This window comes from Aricia agestis, chromosome 9 (genome assembly GCF_905147365.1).
Source record: "Aricia agestis chromosome 9, ilAriAges1.1, whole genome shotgun sequence".
Taxonomy (NCBI): domain Eukaryota; kingdom Metazoa; phylum Arthropoda; class Insecta; order Lepidoptera; family Lycaenidae; genus Aricia; species Aricia agestis.
In genome coordinates, this window is record NC_056414.1 from 15,422,944 (window position 1) to 15,441,525 (window position 18,582).

Here is an 18,582-nt window from a genome sequence, read left to right on the forward strand (position 1 = left end):
CTAGGGGTCAGCTATGAAGCATCTATTTTATGCTTTCTGTCTGTATTTGTGATGGCGGTGACTACAATATACATGCTAGAGTTAAGCCAACTACGGACCATGGGCTGGTCTATCAGCTATAAAGCACCTTCTTAAAATTAAGACTTTTTTCATTTAATATAGTTACTGTTGTAATTTTATCAATACCTGAGTAGCGCTCAAGTTTATCAATTGAATCTATATTATTTTAATCGACTTTCAAAAAGTAAGCGGTTGGATGGTTAGATTTTTCTCTGTATTTCTCTACAATCTTGTCAATTTGATGTCTCATGCTTATTGCATGTCGCTAGCATGAGAAATCAATTTAGAGCTAAGCTGAAGCCATGCTGGATGGGGAAAAATCTAATTTATCGAGACCGAACCTTGCATCGCATTTCCGTGCTTAGAAGCGGTGGCTTCAAAGGAAATAAACATATTAATAAACTTCTCGATATCATTCTATTTATGAGGTAAGGTATCAAATATTTCTGTGTATTTTTATCCTGACAGAAAATGTTATTTGAGTGAGTAAGTATTTTATTTACTCTAGTTTATAACTTTCTTTCAATCCTTGAAAATTAAGAAGTGATAAGCTCAAAAATCATAAGACAATTATTGTCTTTGATGATCGAGAATTTTTTCACACGCTGCGCAGAAATTAATTACAATTTTGTTATCAAAAAAGTCCCGCTGCTAGACAGTTAGTAATAAATAATAATATTGTTAACTTTTTGATGTGACCAAACTTGCACTCAGCAGTGGATAAACTCATTGGTATTTGACCGTATTCCGTAACACTTAGGCCGGTATCTCGGTCTCAAGACACAGTTCAGGCTCTGTGATTGGTTGGCGGTCAAAATTTGGACCAATCACAGAGCCGAACCGCGTCTTGAGACCGGGTCGCATCTTAAGTACTGACTATTAATACCAGCCTTACTGTATGGTAACTATTTAGTAATACCGCTAATACTTCGAACTAATTTTAAGTTATTAGCATCATTATGCTGTATTAACACGTAACACAGATTAGTGGTTTTTAATCGCGGGGCTGTGCGGGCTGTCGATCAACAGTAAGCCCGTCGATCACACCCTTAATAAATTAGTTGATTGTATGGCTGGTCTCTGATTATATCAAGGCCAATCCTAAAATTTATGTTCAATCAGTAAAGCGGGGCTAAAATGGTCACATTTAGCAATTCCTCTCAATAAATTCAGCAAATGAATTATTGTCAAAACTCTCAAACTGACAAATGTCAAATTAGTACGAATTACTAGACATGAATTGCAAGCAGACTTGCATTTTGCGATTTAAAAAAAAATGAATCACATTATGATTCTCCAAAGCGACCATCTTAGCCCCGCAGTTATAGACTTAGTATATTGTACGCCCGTTTTACTAAGTTATTTTTGTAACAATGGAATATTTATATTCTTACTCTTTTAAGCTAAAGTGCTTCATTTGTACGATCGTTAAAGTCACCAAGTACTCGTCTAATACCTACAACTACCTGTCTACAAAACAGCCGAAAATGCTTCTCAGTTCTCCCGGAATAACAATTTACCGTTTTTATCAACGACAATACATCAAGCAAAATGTCGCAATCAAACGTAGGTTTTTTGCGCTGAAACATTTATCAGAATTTTCAACGACAGCACATCATCCGTTTCTTCGTCGACGATTACTCTAGGACTAAATATGACATGTTTTATGTCTGTCTATAGCATAAAGTTAATATACCTAGCGGAATAGAGCAACAATCTCGAGATGTTAAACGTAACCGAAATTGGTTTCATCTGTGGGTAAAAATATGTGTACGTATACACTTACACAAGCATGATTGAACGTGATTTCTATGAGATTAAATTGTCAACGTGCGGCACGTGCCGACTGGACGTTAAAAAAAGAGTGCTGCTGTCATGTATCACACGTCTCTTTTTACCACGCAGTGTTACTGATAGTGACATCTCTCTTGCTCAGGCCTTTGTTTCTCCATTCCGCTAGGTATATTAACTTTATGGTCTATAGTCTATACATTATGAACTTTATCCTGACTGGTCCTTACTTCCGAAACTGATAAGATTTCGATTTACAACTATTCCCATTTTGGTTTAACTTCCACCGTCCGATCTCAGAACAAATTCGAATCTAAACTGACATCGCAACGACCAAATGTCTCTCGATCCTAGTTACCTAGGGTCAATTCAGACCGCAACGCGACTCGTAAATGCATTTCTTAATTTGTACTGACCACCGACCTCTATAATACACTGGACAGGCTATGCCGTACAAAATGACAGCTATTTTTTGTGCCGATTTGAAGCGCCGCGGTGAGCGTACTGTGAACTAATTACATAGAAAATTACAACCGCCATTTGCAAAATAGTAGTTCCAAGTACACTCACTACTGCTTTCACACAGCAATCAGCGCCAATATGGCGACTTTCAAATAGGAACATTTTATTGATAGCGATCGCCTGTCCAGTGTATTATAGAGGTCAGTGGTACTGACCTTAGCGATGCGCGCGCTCTATAGCTTGCTAATGTATACTACATTAGCAAGCTATAGAGCGCGCGCATCGCTCGTTCCCCGTTGTGCCGATCGTAAGCAGAAGTTCTATAGATACTTGTCAAACGTATAACGCAAGTCTAGTGATGTTCCATGCGCCATCGTAAGACGCTTATAGGAAAATATGTTCACACTCGTGCTTACAGTTCATACCTTGTTAGAAGCACTCTATAGCTTGCTATAATGTTTACTCTATGGTACTGACAGATTTGCAAGACGTCTCACGCAATTGAAATCTGTCAATTCTTTACAAATTTAGAAATGCATCTTTGCGTCGCGTTGTGGTCTAAATTGACCATTAGATCGAGTTGATTTGATCCTTTATTGAGTTGGAAGTATAGGGGTACCTGACAGTAGGCGACGGCCGCGTGTGGTCGCGCCGGCGCGCGCGCGGTCTACCCTGCGCCTCTCTTCGCCGCGCTGCGCCCGCGCACGCTCCTGCTGCGTACGATCCATCTTCCGTGCTTGATTCTGCCGCACCCACTGGTAACGTTTCTGGCAAGCAGATTTCAACGATATTGTGTACTGCCACAAGGCAGATATCCGCAACCACATTTCGGTGGTAGAATCTTCGATGAATCGATCGCACTTTTGCCACCATGCGTGAAGGCGTTGTATTAAATAGCCAATGGCAATATTCAGCATAATTGGAGGGCAATAGAAGGCAATATTTTGTTGTACACTAATAAAACAAAACTTTCGTGCACTTTTTCCACTATATTAAGAAATTTATATTTATAAAAAAGTGCACTAAAAATTTGTTTTATTAGTGTTCAACATGAATTTCCACCAAGAACCAACGGTACAATCAATTAAATATACAATAAAATATTGTATATGTAATTGATTAACTCGTTCGTTATCACGCGATACTATCACAAATTCTTCAGTTCAAACTTCTGTTTTCGAAAATTAAAACTACTTTGTAATCATTATTACATTCAAGAAATAATATCAACTTACTGTTCTTAATGAATGCTGTACACGCCTATAATTGGCTTACACATAAGTGCATGTTTTAGTTAAGTAAGTGTATTTAAATGTATTTCTGTGTTTTGTTGTTGGCGAGTCTAATAAATAAATATATAAACAAGTTATAATATACTATTTTAACTTGTGATAGTGTCGTCGCGTGTGGATAAAACTCACAGACATAGATCAAGATAGATACCGCATGTGTATGTACTTCGCGTGCCATATCGCGTTCCCAAACGACGAGCAATGCTCGTCTTTCGAAAGTCTGTCCTTTAGTCTGCTATCAGAATCGGACGTCAATCGGAATTTTAAAATGCCTAAATGCCTCAAAGTACCGTATTGAGCAGTAGAAATTCAAATAGAAACGTTAGCCTAGATAATAGACACGTTTCTTATCATCGGTACGTCACAGTACTTAAGAAAAAAGTGGCCCGCTCGTTTTCATACAAATGGAGCGACATGCGGTATCTTTCTTAATCTATGTCTGTGGTAAAAGTCTAAAACTCTCTAAAGTCTAAATCCATCGTCGTGGAAGGGCTTTGATGCACGTCTCGAGCATATTATAACTTGCATCTGATATCTCTTGCTAATAAAAGGTCAAATCAAATCGTAGTACCTGACATGTGCGCAGCAGGCAGGCGATACAGCTCGGCTGCACACGCGGCGCACGGCGACCCGCTCGACTCCGAGTCGCTGTCGCGCGCGCACCCGTAATCTAAAGATAATTATTTTCAATCAATTTTTTTTCTTGAAACGTGGTACAATAATAAAAAGAAAACAAAAAAAAACAAAACTTATTAATTTTATGTCATGTTTCGTAATCATAAAAACATTGATTAAAAGTAAAAAACATGTATTAGGTTCCTAACAGAAATCGTGTGTACACTGCACCCGATTTGTTGTATATAATTATGTAGAATAGTAGATAGTTCATAAATAATAATCAAAAGTGGTATTGGAGAAGATAATATATTGCTACATGGCATAATAATTATGTATAGGTATTTTTACCAAATTGTTAAAGTCTGTAATCATGGCTGTGTCAGTTTAAATTTTATTAATTTCATCGCTTCAAAGTTCCATTCACACTAATAATTGCAACAAACAAACTTGTCGCTTATCCGATAGGCCCAATGCGACGGTAAGCTGATAAAACAACAACAAAGAACACACGCCATATCTCGTTATCTGTTGTAAGAGGCTCTCAGTTCGTCGTAAAACGCCGGTACTTATAGTCCTTTATTTACTTCGCAGGAACGAATCTTATGTCGTTGGTGTAAGGGTTCTGTAAGAGGTAAAATATTAGTGAACATCCCTTTGTATTAGCCGCAATAGGTGTTAAGATTTACGACTGTAGGCTCTAGGTTTCAAAGGCTTCAATTTGTGTTAAAGTTTTTATACGTATACAAGAAATAATCATAAAGTAGGATTTTATCTTATGCATGACTAAATGTGTACAAATGTTATTGCTTAAACTTTGATTTGAACTATTTTCAATTTTTTTAGTGACAAGTTCCTATGCAAAATAATTTGGCTCAATGCTATTTAAAAGTGCTTATTTATATCAACTTTATTACATGTCTTTATGTAATGCCTTCTTTGTTCTAAAGAGAAAACATGATATTTAGTTAACGATAAAAAAATACCCGTTACTGAAATTGGTCCTAAAACCTCTATCTTAGGAATATATTATTTACTAAGCAATAAAAATCTTTTTTATTAATGTCTGTATTTGATCATACCGAGTAATATCATCTGTGATGAGGAGCAGAATAACGTTTTCTGAGAAACAGTCTATAAGAGGAAATAATATTTCCCAGTAAATAATTAAATACATCAACTATGGCTCCTGTGAGTACCGATAATAAAGTTACGGGGTGGCCACGAACGTAAGAGGAAGCGGAAAGCGAGTCGGAGCATACTAAGTTAGTAGAAGTAAAAACATCAAACAGTAGAATAACTGAGTCATCTATGCGATATTAAACTCGCGTAGAACAGGAATAATCAGTTTTTAATTCGTGCGAAGTGATTCTGAATAGTTAATTTGATTGTTCAAGTTATTCTGACCCGCGTCCAGTATGAAAAAGATTTTCTGTCATATTATTTAAATCGTGACTCAGTCATACGCTACTAATGCTTATTGACCAAAAACTAATATTTCGGCTTTTAATTTATTAACAATCACCTAAAAGCTTTCAAACCTACCTAGACTACCGACATCATTGACCCCTTTGAACTTCACTGTAGTCATGTAAAAAGTCATTATATCGCCGACAAACCTTGGTTTGGCGAAGTTCAATTGTAGGTTTTATTAAAACTAGTAAATGATATTTAAAAAAATCCGCTCTCGCTTCCGCTTCCGCTGTGTACACAGGCCAACGGACGTCCAAATGGGCTTCGCAGGTAATGTTTCCCGAAAGGAGGCGGGCGGAAATTGCGCGCCCGTCTCGCGGCGCTCCAGCCAACTATTATTTAACGGCTCTTTAATATCTTGCTCACTTCGCCCTTTGTTTTTGTTCGGCTTCAAAAATAGTATTTATTAGGCCGTGCTGAAACAATCTTAGAATGAACTTCTCATTATAATGCCATTTTGAAGTACCCTATTTGAATGCAACGTTAATGCGGCTTCGTTCCTTCTTCGATCTAGGCCATGTTCTATTAAACTACGAAATAGCATTAAAACTGAAAATACCGTTAGGTAATTCGATAGCAAACGAATCGACAAAATAGATCGAAGTTACATTGCAATAAAACAGTAAAGATGGGGTACAGATTGTACACAAACTAAAAAAAAACAGAATATAATCGTAATAACTTAAATCGAAATCACACAACGGAAATTACCTGTCGAACAATTCAGACTGCAATAGATTATTCAAACGTAAGTTCGGAAACAAGATACTCTAACCGAGTCGAGATTGTCTGACTGTATAATGAGCTCCCCCCCCCTGCGGTCCGACCTCAACAATATCCGGCTTATCTCATTGTTCCGGAACTTCAGCTGATGAAACTTTGATCGGAGATTGATTTTGAGGTCAGCGAATTTGCGAAGATTCGCTGCTACGAAAAGATCTGCTAAGGAATATTGCGGCTTAAATATGTAGTACTGGTAATTTAGAATTAAAGTCTTATAAGATTAGTAGATACTCGAATAAATTAAGAATAAAGATGAACATTTAGTATGCAAAATACAGTTGTTACTCACAAAAGTGTGTGTTTTGTGTCCCATAATTTTAGCACCTGACGATCGTTGTGTAATAAAAAGTTTTTTACTACGCAACAGTCGTGAGTTGTGTAAATTTTCTTATTACCAGATGTTTAATATTTAATTTGTGTGTGTTTGTGTGTTACCAGATGTTTAATATATAATTATATACAGAGGCCCTTTGCAAGTTTACACATTATGTGCTACGGTATCGAAAGTGGCGCTGACAAAATAAGATGTGTAAGAAATACAGGCATAAGTGTTTATCATTTTCTGTGCGATTTTAGACAAAATTAAGAATTGAACAACTAGGGCTGTTATATTCAAGGTATGAGTGCGTTTCTGGTTTATCGTATCGTGTAATGTGTGCTCTTACCATTAGGATGCGCGAGCAGGCGCGGCCGCGGCGGCGGAGCGGCGAGCGGCAACTCCCGCGCCGCTCGTACGTGCAGCCCGCACGCGCGCTCGCCTTCCGCCTCCGACATGCTGAATGTTGCGTACGGGCTTATCTCGTTCAGGGAACCTGGAATGTGAGGATTGTTAAGACCCAATTTCACCAACCTCTGTTAGTTAAATCCTAACAAGGCATTACTTAACGGACCTTGGAAAATTAAACAGACTGTTAAAATACTTATGTCCCACAGTAAAAATTTTACAGCGGATTAGTAAATGCAACGTTAAGTGAACAACGAGTGAATAACATTGAATTCGTTCGTTCTTGTTATAAGGCGACGAAATTGCAATGTACAAGTTTTATACGACATGTTGGCTGCAATGTGTCATTTTCACCTTATTCGTATAATACGTCATCAGGTAGATAATGCGACCAAATTAAAATATCACTGATCGCATACATTTGTTACACTACAATAGTTCTTTTTAATTTACCAGGTTAATAATTATGATCTGTCAAAGCTGAAAACAAGAATCATGATACAAACTTTTATTTACATTTTACTTATTTCGGCTTGGTAATTTTGATACAAGTCAGTGTATTTGCAATGTCAAGGAAAATCCGAGGGCTGAATTTTTGACAAAATGAAAATAAATAATTATGCATAACATGAAAAATAATAAATAATATGTAAGGATGTGGCGAAACATGGCGGCAACACTCAAAAGTCAAAACAGATTCTTTTATTGATATTGGATATTGTCTTTAAAAAGTTGTTGTTTTGACTATTATAACGGCCTGTTATATATTTAACGGACCTCCCCAGCAGGAATTAAAATTTAACACCGTGTTAGGCGATTTGACATGACATTAGCGTATGGTGGAACGCTCGATAGCTCTAACAGGCCGTTAACTGATTTAACAAGCCGTTATTTATTTAACATTGCTTGATGAAACTGGGTCTAAGTCTTTCGCAAATTGCTTCTATATCTTGAGTGATAACGGACACTCACATAATGCTAGTGCATTTTGTGAGTGTCCGTTATCACACTGATTATTATCGCCACGAATTTGTTTTTGACGTGTCAGATATTCTAGACTCATGCGTAATGGACTTAGATCAGGTAGATGATTCTCTATTAGGGTCTATATGAAGAACGGATAATACAATACAAGTAAAGGGCTGGAAGAAAACCGACAAACGGGTGGTAGTCTAAAAATGAGTAAACTTGCATCCACGGATTTCATTATCACGTTACTCTATCATGACTAACTATAGACAACCATTAGGTTTTTACCAATTTATATCAGTAACTCACCATCCGGAGGGCTAACAGTTTTCCCGTTATGGTGCGTCGGTTGTGCGACGTACAGAGGATGTGCACACGTCTGTGGCGCAGTTCGCCGGCGCGCCGCTAACGTGGCGACCGCTGCGCCAAGCGCTAACGCCAACCCGGCCAGCGCAGCTGCGCCACCGCGCCACCACACCGCGTAGCTCTCGCCCTGCTCGTCTGCAGCACTCAGCCGCGCCTCCAGTGGGAGATCGATGGGTTCGCCGATCCGTTCTGTTGTACATTGTCCAGTGTAGTACCATCAAAGGAATTGATTTATAGGCGGATGAGGGACCTACGTATCTTGGTCGCGTTTTGTCAAACCCAGCCGACAGAGACGACGATTTACATTGAGTTGACAAAATCCGACCAAATGACGTAGGTTTGCCATATGCCTATGAATTATAATTCATATTTTCTTCCCTGATAAAAAATCCAAATTAACTCAAGGAGTGTAATTGAGTGAAATGTTTCTTCTTGGTGGAAATTTACCGATTTTAACAACGCAAAACTTTTTTACATGACGGTTCCTTTTGATTTTAACAATAATTTATCAAACTCGAGGAGTTCATCATTTTGATGGTTTGATAATAGCTGATACTTGGTTAAAATTTAAATCTCGACATAAACAAGGAAATTACAATCGACTAAATCAACTTGTACATTAAGCAATGCATAAAGCAATGCATTATTTTAATTTGTTTCATTATTTTTATCCCATCATTCTCCTCGTTATAACTGAGATTTCATCTTTAAAATATCTGGATGTAAATAAGGAGTTTCTAAGGAAGTATCGGTTTACCTTCATTGAGGGTATGTGTGTTATCTTTTTAACTTTATGTTATTTTTTAAAGGCTTTGAGCGCGGCGACCGAAAATTGCGTAACGAAAATAAACCTAACACTCCACACTCCGACCGGCACAGCCGTGCATCTTCTAACGTCGTTTCTATTGGGCAGATTTCGGCACGGTGTTTGTGTGCGTGCGACTAGACGTGTGCGAATTATAATTGCATAAGTTGGTAAAAAATGCTATGCAATAGCTGTAGCGCGGCAACGCCCAAGTTTTTTTTATCTTTAACTTAATCTGCTCGATGTACTACTATCAGAGAAGTTGATTCCTAGGCAGATGGCGGACGTAATTAATTTGGCCGCGTTACGTCAAACCCAGCCGACCGATCACAGCTAACATTGAATTGACATAAGTCGGCTAAATGACGTAGATCCATCAACTGCCTAGGAATCAATTTTCTCGATGGTACATTGACCGTTCCAGGAACTAGGAAGTGTTTTACCTCCGTTGAGCGTGTGTGTAGCGGCCTTGTAGAGTGCGGGCGAGTCTCCGGCGGGCGAGTGCGCCTCCACGCGGATCTCGTACCACGTGCCCGGCTCCAGGTTGTTTACCTGAGGAAAACACTTGACTAAGGGCCGCGCCAAACCGGAATGGCAGCGGCGAGGCGAGCATTTTCAGTGTCATATGATTTTAAACTTTATCTTCATTATTGTAATACATAGTATCGCTTGAGAAGTCTACGGCCGCCCGTGGCCGCTCGTGGCCGCGATTTCTCAAGCGATACTAAGTATTATATCATCCGATGTGGTGCGGCCAAGAATGCGTTTCCACCGGAGCTGAGCTGAGCTGCGTTGCGAGGAATGCGTTACACAAGAACCAATAGAATCGTTGCGCTGGACGTGGTCAGGCAAATGAAGCGTGTCCATTGGTTCTTAAAAACACATTCCTCGCAACACAGCTTGGCTCAAAAATGCGGAAAACTGTCTTGAGGCGGAAAAGATACTTTTTAGGGTCAATTCAGACCGCAACGCGACGCGTAGCTGCATTTCTAAATTTGTACTGAATTTACATGCATCAATTGCGTAAGACGTCTTGCGTATCTGTCAAATCCATACAAATTCAGAAATGCATCTACGCGTCGCGTTGCGGTCTGAATCGACCCTTAGTTGACATGTTTAGAAAATCGATAGCGACAAGTCAACTTTCAACGCACTATTCAAAAGGGCGATATTATTTACTACGAAATTCACCGGGTCACGGTGAACTTCGTATCATTTCCTTCCTAATATAAACATTCCCTGGTCTTCCACGAATATTTAGAGACCAAAATTATCCAAATCAGCTCATATTCATCACAGCATATACATGGGCGCTGGCAGGGGGGTGCCAGGTGGTGCACTTGCACCCCTTGGGAATCTCGGGATCAACAGAAATTATTGAAATAAAAAGCCGTCTGTAACCCTATTACCATGCCGTACAAAGATAGTTCGTAATGTTTCGGCACTAAATGTATCTTGGAGCGCGGCAGTGCTCCAGCCAAGCTTTTTAGCTAAGGCACGACCGTAGCAGCATACTTTTCTCGAAGCGGTTCGCGGCTTTTTCACACCCCCTTTATCTTCGATGTTAACAAAGCTAGGGATTTAGAATTTCGGTGACTAGGAGCAAATATACTACTAGCTTAACCTCTAAATTACATAACATTTCCATAAATAGTTTAATAGTTACGGATGATCAAAGTTATTACATTTTGTCACTCACTGACTGACAGATTATCAAAATTCTAAGGTAGATCTAGCAGACTTAGAACCTTGAAATTTAGCAACAAGGTAGGTCGTTATCCACAATGAAAGGAAAAGTTATGAAACTGGCCAAGTGCGAGTCGGACTGGCGTACATGAGGTTTCGTACCGTAAATTTGTATGGGAGCCCCCCTTAAATCACAAGTTTATGTACTTTTTATTACTTATTATTAAAGTTGAAATACAATTAAGTATTTTCTGAAATTTTCAAAAACCTTACTTTTACTATTACGGATATAGAGCAAAAAAGTGCAAAACGTGTTTGTTATATGAGACCCCCCATTAATCATTTATTTTATTTTAGTTGGACTATTAGCTTTTATAGCGACAACAAAAGTACATAATTTGTAAAAAAATAAAATATCTAGCTATTGTGGTTCTCGAGATCTAGCCTCGTGACACACGGACAGACGACAGACAGACAGCGAAGTCTAGACTCATTAGTAATAGGCTCCCGTTTTCATCCTTTGGGCAAGGAAACCTAAAAACTGAAAAGTATAATATAACTTTATTAAATATAAAAGAAAAGATTTTTATGATTGTGGCTTTGCAAGAACAACTTCATAATAATTATTTTACGTACAAAAGGAAAAATTGTGTTAACAAAGTTAACAATGAAACTATGATAATTAAATTCGATTAAAATAAAAATGAAATCAGAACTGCGAATTACGATGTACACTCCATACTCGCTCGATAGATGGTGTAGCACTCCCTTTATATCGCGGTATCGCTTGTTTGCGGAGTATAATTATTATGGTTATACTTAATCGAAAGTAACATCGGTGCACGAATAACCTCCTGAAAGTTCAAAAGTTGTTGGGCTATCGTCATAGAATTTGTTCTTTGTAGAAGTACCCACCTACCTGTTATTATCAATTAATTTTACGACCTAGAATATATACCTAGAGATAGAGAATGGGTGCTAAGCTAAGTACAGAAAAGTTTTAACGTGACCTGAAAATAAAAGAAACCTTAAAAAAAGAAATGAAATCCCACCAAAACATTAAATGTAAAAAGGAGCCAAGCAAAATATTGCATAGCCATGCAATATATCTATCGTAAAAAAATTTCAGATCACATTCATGCCAAGCCTTCAACTTATTTTGTAATTTAAATCAACATTCAGTGAATTTATCAATAGTTTTCTTTATTTTATAATTATTATAGTGGCTTGGCAATGAGCACTACATAAATAATCAGCAACTGATTGGATTTATTGGGTACCATCGTCCACATGCGTCGTTACATACTTAAAAATACTTTACGCTTGCCGTTTGTGTAAGTATGAACTACCCCAAATATGAAGTTTTATATTTGTTTTTCTTGTGCTCATTGCCGAGCCACTATAATAATTATAAAATAAAGAAGACTATTGATAAATTCACTGTTTTGGTGGGATTCTGTTGACGTAAATAAACAGTCACTGTCGTTCGTAAAAAGTAAAAAGAAAAGGAAGAAAACTAAAATCTGCACCCCTTGGAAATTATTTCTGTCGGCGCCCATGAGGATATATCATCAACCATCCCCGACATTAGCGGGACTAACAAAATTTAAAATTCATTTTTATTTTAATTATTAAAGAATATAGATAATAATATTTTATTAATAGTAATAGTAGATTTTAAGACTATTAAACTACTTTTTTAAATACTGTGTAGTAAATAACGTAACGATGTATATTTATCGATTGATATTGATATATCAAAACTGATCCGTCAACATCAGCAAACAATATTTTAGATACGATAGAGTTGTGATAGAGTGAAGTTATAAATTGAACGCCGTATGTCGATACGTGCGAATTTCTTTTGTTTTCATTTCCAAGCGCAGGTGTGTCAAAATCAGAAACAGCTGACGCGTGCCGTTAAAATATTATGTAACACTTCGGTGAAGTTGAAACTGTTTGGGTGATTGGAAAATATAGTTCAAATCACGAGGCGAGTCAGAAAACACTGTACTGTTATTAAACATCATCGGGATGTGTGGCTAGTACTTGTACCTACCAAATAGAGCCAGGCCACAACACTGCGTTAGGGCGCGGCGTCGTATCGCAAAAGTACATTGCTTTTGAAAGGTTGTTTTTGCGATACCACCACAACACTGCGTTGCGACGTCAACGCAGTGTTGTGGCCTGGTCTTTACTCATTACTAAAAGGGTTGTAACGTACTTGCGACATGTACGTTACCAACAACTCTGGAACGAATTGTCACTAGCAGTATTTCCGGACCTATACGACCTGCAAACCTTCAAGAAAAGAGCGTATTCCATCTTAAAAGGTCGGCAACGCACCTGCAGCTCTTCCGATGTTGCGAGTGTCCATGGGCGACGGTAGTTGCTTACCATCAGGTGACCCGTTTGCTCGTTTGCCCCCTTATTTAATATAAAAAAATGTATTATTCATGGCCATAATCACCTTCTACCTTGTCACTTGTCTATTCCCTGTCCCGTATTTTAAAATCGCGATGCTTCTGACGTCACGATGCTGTTGCTGTCACGTGACCTTAAGATTTCATACCCACATGCCTAAATAAATTTCTAATTCCACTTAACTCAGCCACGTCACCATCAGTGTTCACCCCATGCTAACAGCGACAATCGTAGTGCCATCGCGTTCGCCTATATATACACCTTGCCTGAGGGCGCTTTCACTTGTAGGATAGAAGACGTTTCTACTGACCTCAGCGACGTCTCCGTCAGCGTGCAAGTGCGTCCACGGCGCGGCGCCGGCGGGCCGCAGCGCGACGCTCCACCGCGCGACCGGGCAACGCCCACCCCACGCTAGCAGCGAAACCCGTAGTGCTGTCGCGTTCGCCCATATACACTCCTTGCCTGAGGGCGCTTTCGCTTCTGTTGGATAGCAGAAAAAAATAATCGTAATGTTTTAAAAGTTACAAAAAAATTAAACCTTCAGATAAGTCTAAATACATATTTACGACAGCCAAATGAACAAAGCAATTAAAAATATAGGGTACTTACTGTCACCGCGTGTGCGCAGCGTGAGTGCGGGCGACAGCGGCGACGCTCCAAGCGCGTTGTGCGCCCGCACCGCGACTCTGTACGGCGCGCCGCACGCGAGCCCGCGCAGCGCCGCCCCCCGCGCCGCCCCCGCCACGCGCCGCTGCCGCCCTGCCGCGTCTTCATCCCCGCTGGCTATCTCTTTACTTTTTGATGGTAATTCCCATGCACGCCACCACCACACCGTGTAACCTAGGTAGATGTTATGACGTGTTAGACATGTGCTATCTTCATCATTGAACTGGATGTAGTTTCCGCGGCAACGTACCAAAAATAAAATCTCGTATGAACACTTCCGCGACTAAAATCAAGAAAATAGTATAATATTCATAGTTTTGGTCTAATCATCGTCTATGTAAAAAAACTTACCCAACAGCGGCGCGCCTCCATCGTGCGGCGGGTCCCAGGCTAGATGTAGCGCGGTGGAGTCAGCGCGCGCGAGGCGGGGGCTGGGTGCGGCGGGCGTGCGTAACGCGCGCACCGCCCACTGCGTCACGTCCGCGCCCGCGCCGTTACGTACCGCGCACGTGTAGTTCATCGCCCATTGTACGTCCAGCTCTATAGCATTTGTTTATTTTACAAATAAATGCATATAAATGATTGAGTTAAGGTTAGGGCCAGTTTACTTTGTTACTTTGTAAACTGACGAGATGTTGCGGCATGACAGAATCACCTAGGCTATTCCAATTTTGAAAGGCACGTTACAATGAACCCTCAGATCTTTTAAACAAAAAAATCACTTACTATGTATAACAAGGTCCCCCGCATCAGTAACTGTATGTGCTTGAGGCAGCGGCGACCAGACGCGGGCGAGGGGTGGCATTCCAAGCGCTGAGCAGCGCAGGCGCACGCGCGCACCTAGCGCCGCCGTCACTAACCGACCGATTGATGATATTCGCGCGGCAACTAGAAAACATACATGTTTTATAGCTGTTTATCTATTCACAAGCGGTCTTGATTGATAAACATCAAAATATGAACCAATCCTCCAAAATATTAGTAACGTTAGAAATAGGGCATGTTTTAAGCAGGGCTTTCAGGTATCTCGTAATTTAATTCATACGAGTAATAACTTTAGCAAGCATTACTAGGTGTAGCAGGGGCGGCGCTAACGGCGCGGCTGGGGGGTCCCTCGCCAGCGGCACTAGCGGCGCGCACCCACAACTCGTACGCTGCGTGTTCCCTCAGTCCTCGCACGTCGCGCCACATCTCCTCCGCAGCCTCCCCGCTCGCATCCACCCGCTGCGTCCATTCCCCGCCCACTCTGTATAAATGCTTTGTCTTAATTTCAGCAATGACTTTAAAGATACAACTTGACCAGGAAAAGACCTTGGCTTAGCACGGCGGGACCGAAACAAAAACTGTTTACATTTACAGGAGTGCAAGCAATGTACTATCCCATCGACCGAGCGGTACAACCTCATGGTGAATTATGTTTCTTGCAACAGTAATGCGACAGTTTTGTTTAAGAAAATTTTGTCAGACTGACAATCCCTGACGCGCACCGCAACAATTTTGTTCAACTGAATCCAAAAGTCATTGCAATAAGATATCCGAACTGAACTTTTAATATGGCTGTAGTAAAAATTCAAGTCCTTATATTCCTGGTCAAGCTATAAAGGTTGTAAATGATGATCTCGTACTTGCCAAGCTCCCTGGTGTACACGGTGTAGTGGGTCAGCTGCCCCCCTGTGTCGGCTGGAGGCAGCCAAGTCACCCTTACGGAGTCCACCCCAGCAGGCAGGGCGCGGATTGCCTCTGGGGCTCCGGGAACTGTAGGAAATGTTATGTAATAAAATCTTATAAAAAACTCTTTTATGATTAAAGCTAGTTTTGGACGAATCTGCAAATCTGCTTAACCTAATAGTTTTTCGCAGTTTGTCAGTATGAACATTGACAATAATTAAATGACCATAATTTAGCTCCGTGGTAGGGGCCTACTTTGATTTTTCTAATGTCGCTTAGATAGCAGGCTGTCACACTCGCGCTTGAGACAGCATGTTTAAGGTATTTTTTTTATGTTTAAGGCACCTATAGCAATTAGCGATATATTCCAATCATGAGAGCCTTCTGACCCACCTCGCAAACCTTAGTAATATAAATCTGAATAGTTTTGAATGCGCTAATATCACAAACTACTGGACCGATTTTAATATTTAACGTAATTTGGCAAAAAACTATAGCACTAATTTTTCCGGAAAAATGTACAGTTCCCGCAGAATTTCTTATTGGCAATCTACATGGGCAAGGTTGTGTCAAACGTCTAATATTCGTATAACAATACCATCATGAGGCGTAGCGCAGTAAGTAGGCGGGGAGGGCGGGCCGGCGCCGGCTGCGGAGCGCGCGCGTACACGCACGCTGTAGTTGGCGGCAGCATGTAGACCCTGCAGCAGCGCCTCGCCCGTCGCCCCGCCTGTTACCCGCGCCGCTGCGCTGCCGCCTTCGCCGCTCCATGCTGATGATGATGGTTATATAATAATACTGATAAGGCGTGGTGATTGTTAAACAGAGGTGAGAGGCTAGAGAGGTATGTGGATTCTTGATATCAATAGCTATAATCCAATCTTTTAGTGTTGCCATAATCTAAGGCAATTTCTCTATACCTGGCTATTGTTTGGGCGAAATGCTATGCTTATGACGTGGACGGCTGACGTCAATGTTAGTTTTCAAGTGCTCTCTAAAAGATTTTTTCCTCCTGAATAACTAACTGTAAGCTATGTGAATATTTAATTTTTGTCTACTGACTTATGTCACTCACAGGGCGCCTCGTGCACAGGAGCGTAATGTACGTCGTAACCGCGCAGCTGCGGCAGCGCCGGCGCCCGCCACCGCACACGCAGCGAGCGCGCGGACGCCGCTACACATGAAACGCCGCTAGGTGCTTCTGATGGCACTAGTGGGGTAGTCACAATATTATTATTAGTATGTGCGGTTTAAAGTTAATGTTATGTGAATTGTTATTGCCAAAGAAACAAGTTTAACTGGCGGTTACTAGTATACTGGCCTGTCAGCCATTGTAGAATTTTTAGGAATTTTCCCATAAAAAATAACTTAAGTCCCTACTCCCTTCACTTGGTCTACTCTTTATCTGTGCCAAATATTGCCATAAAAATTGCTCTTTTTTCCCACATTTTCCTGAGTTTCTTCGGTCGTATTTGTCTTAGCGTGATAATATAATTATAGCCTATAGTCTTACTCGATAAATGAGTTCAGTCTCAATTTGTCTCACAATAACACCGCTAAACCGATTTAACTGTTTGGAAAAGGACTAAAGGTATGCAGTTCCCGCGCTATAAGTATATTTCGGTGCGACAAAATTCCGAAAACCATCGGTTGTTACAATAACAACACTTGACCACATACACAACATCCTCCTTCCTCATACTTACCTCCATCAGCCGTTGTAGCATACGCCGTAGGCGAAGGCGGGCCTGGACCAGCTCTGTTAAACGCTCTCACTGCTAACGCATACCGGGCCCAGGGTCTGAGTCCAGCTACTGTCATCTCAGCGCTGCTCCATCCCCTGGCCACGGCGGTCCCCACTCGAGGCTCCCCACTCCCCTCCTCTTCGATGTCTTCAGGCGGCGGACCCATCTCCCGCCACGACACCGCGTAACCTAGCAGCTCGCCGTTCCAGGTATCACGTGCAGGTGCCTATGAAAAATCAATTTAATGTTATCCAAAAGTAAACAAGAATTAATAATTGTTACGAAATTTAATATTGCGTAGCAGAATATCCATGGGCGTACCGAGGGGGGGGGGGGCACCTCCTGGATCATGTTGACGTCCCTACTAAGTATATTATCTAGTACTTTTATCTATAAAATTTAAGAAAACGAATTTTGCCATTTATTATTAATTTTAAATTCTTTATAAACACCTAGCTTATGAAAAATCAGATTGTGCATATCATCCGCTTCATTTTATGCATTTAACATCAAGGCGATGATGCTCAACGTAATTTGCGAGACCGAAATTTTACAGCATACATTCGGTATATTCCGCGCTCTCGAGCAAATTGCTACTTACCGACCACGAAATGTGCAGCTCCTCGGAATTGATGGGCCGCACTCGAATGCTCTGAGGCGACGCGGACGGCGCTATAATAAATAACGACGGTCAAGCTTCTCCTTCAAATAAAACAGAAACTACAAGCAATTCGAGCGGTTCTTAACGGTTGTGTTTCTTAAGTGGTTTTTGAAACTCAGTTGTGTAGAAGAGAACTTAATTTGTAGGCAAACGGCAGATCCAATGATATGGCCATTTCGTCAAAAGCAGCCAACAGTTGAATAATATTGAATAGCTTTGTCCACATTGTGCCTTTTTCTGTTCATCAAGGGCATGCCTTATAGCGCTGTCAACAGCGAACGTGAGGCATGCCATAACGCGCGTTGAAATCGTAGCGCGCGCTATGACACTTTTCTTTCGACGCGGGTGGATTTTGACGCGCGTTACGGGCAAGCCTCACGTTCGCTGTTGAC

General features: G+C 40.6%; 1 protein-coding gene across 1 annotated transcript in view; it reads right to left on the minus strand.

The window, feature by feature from the left end:
- The window catches only part of LOC121730595 (Down syndrome cell adhesion molecule-like protein Dscam2), a 74,918-nt gene that overhangs the window by 612 nt on the left and 55,724 nt on the right, over positions 1–18,582 (minus strand). Inside the window, exons 22-36 of the mRNA XM_042119704.1 lie at positions 18,131–18,201; positions 17,491–17,755; positions 16,860–16,994; positions 16,383–16,556; positions 15,742–15,871; positions 15,187–15,362; positions 14,843–15,004; positions 14,468–14,656; positions 14,060–14,290; positions 13,761–13,930; positions 9,784–9,892; positions 8,479–8,724; positions 7,142–7,288; positions 4,177–4,275; positions 2,933–3,080 (exon numbers count right to left, since the gene is read on the minus strand). Coding sequence (XP_041975638.1) covers positions 2,933–3,080; positions 4,177–4,275; positions 7,142–7,288; positions 8,479–8,724; positions 9,784–9,892; positions 13,761–13,930; positions 14,060–14,290; positions 14,468–14,656; positions 14,843–15,004; positions 15,187–15,362; positions 15,742–15,871; positions 16,383–16,556; positions 16,860–16,994; positions 17,491–17,755; positions 18,131–18,201 — 2,452 coding nt within the window. The remainder of the gene's footprint in view (positions 1–2,932; positions 3,081–4,176; positions 4,276–7,141; positions 7,289–8,478; positions 8,725–9,783; positions 9,893–13,760; positions 13,931–14,059; positions 14,291–14,467; positions 14,657–14,842; positions 15,005–15,186; positions 15,363–15,741; positions 15,872–16,382; positions 16,557–16,859; positions 16,995–17,490; positions 17,756–18,130; positions 18,202–18,582) is intronic.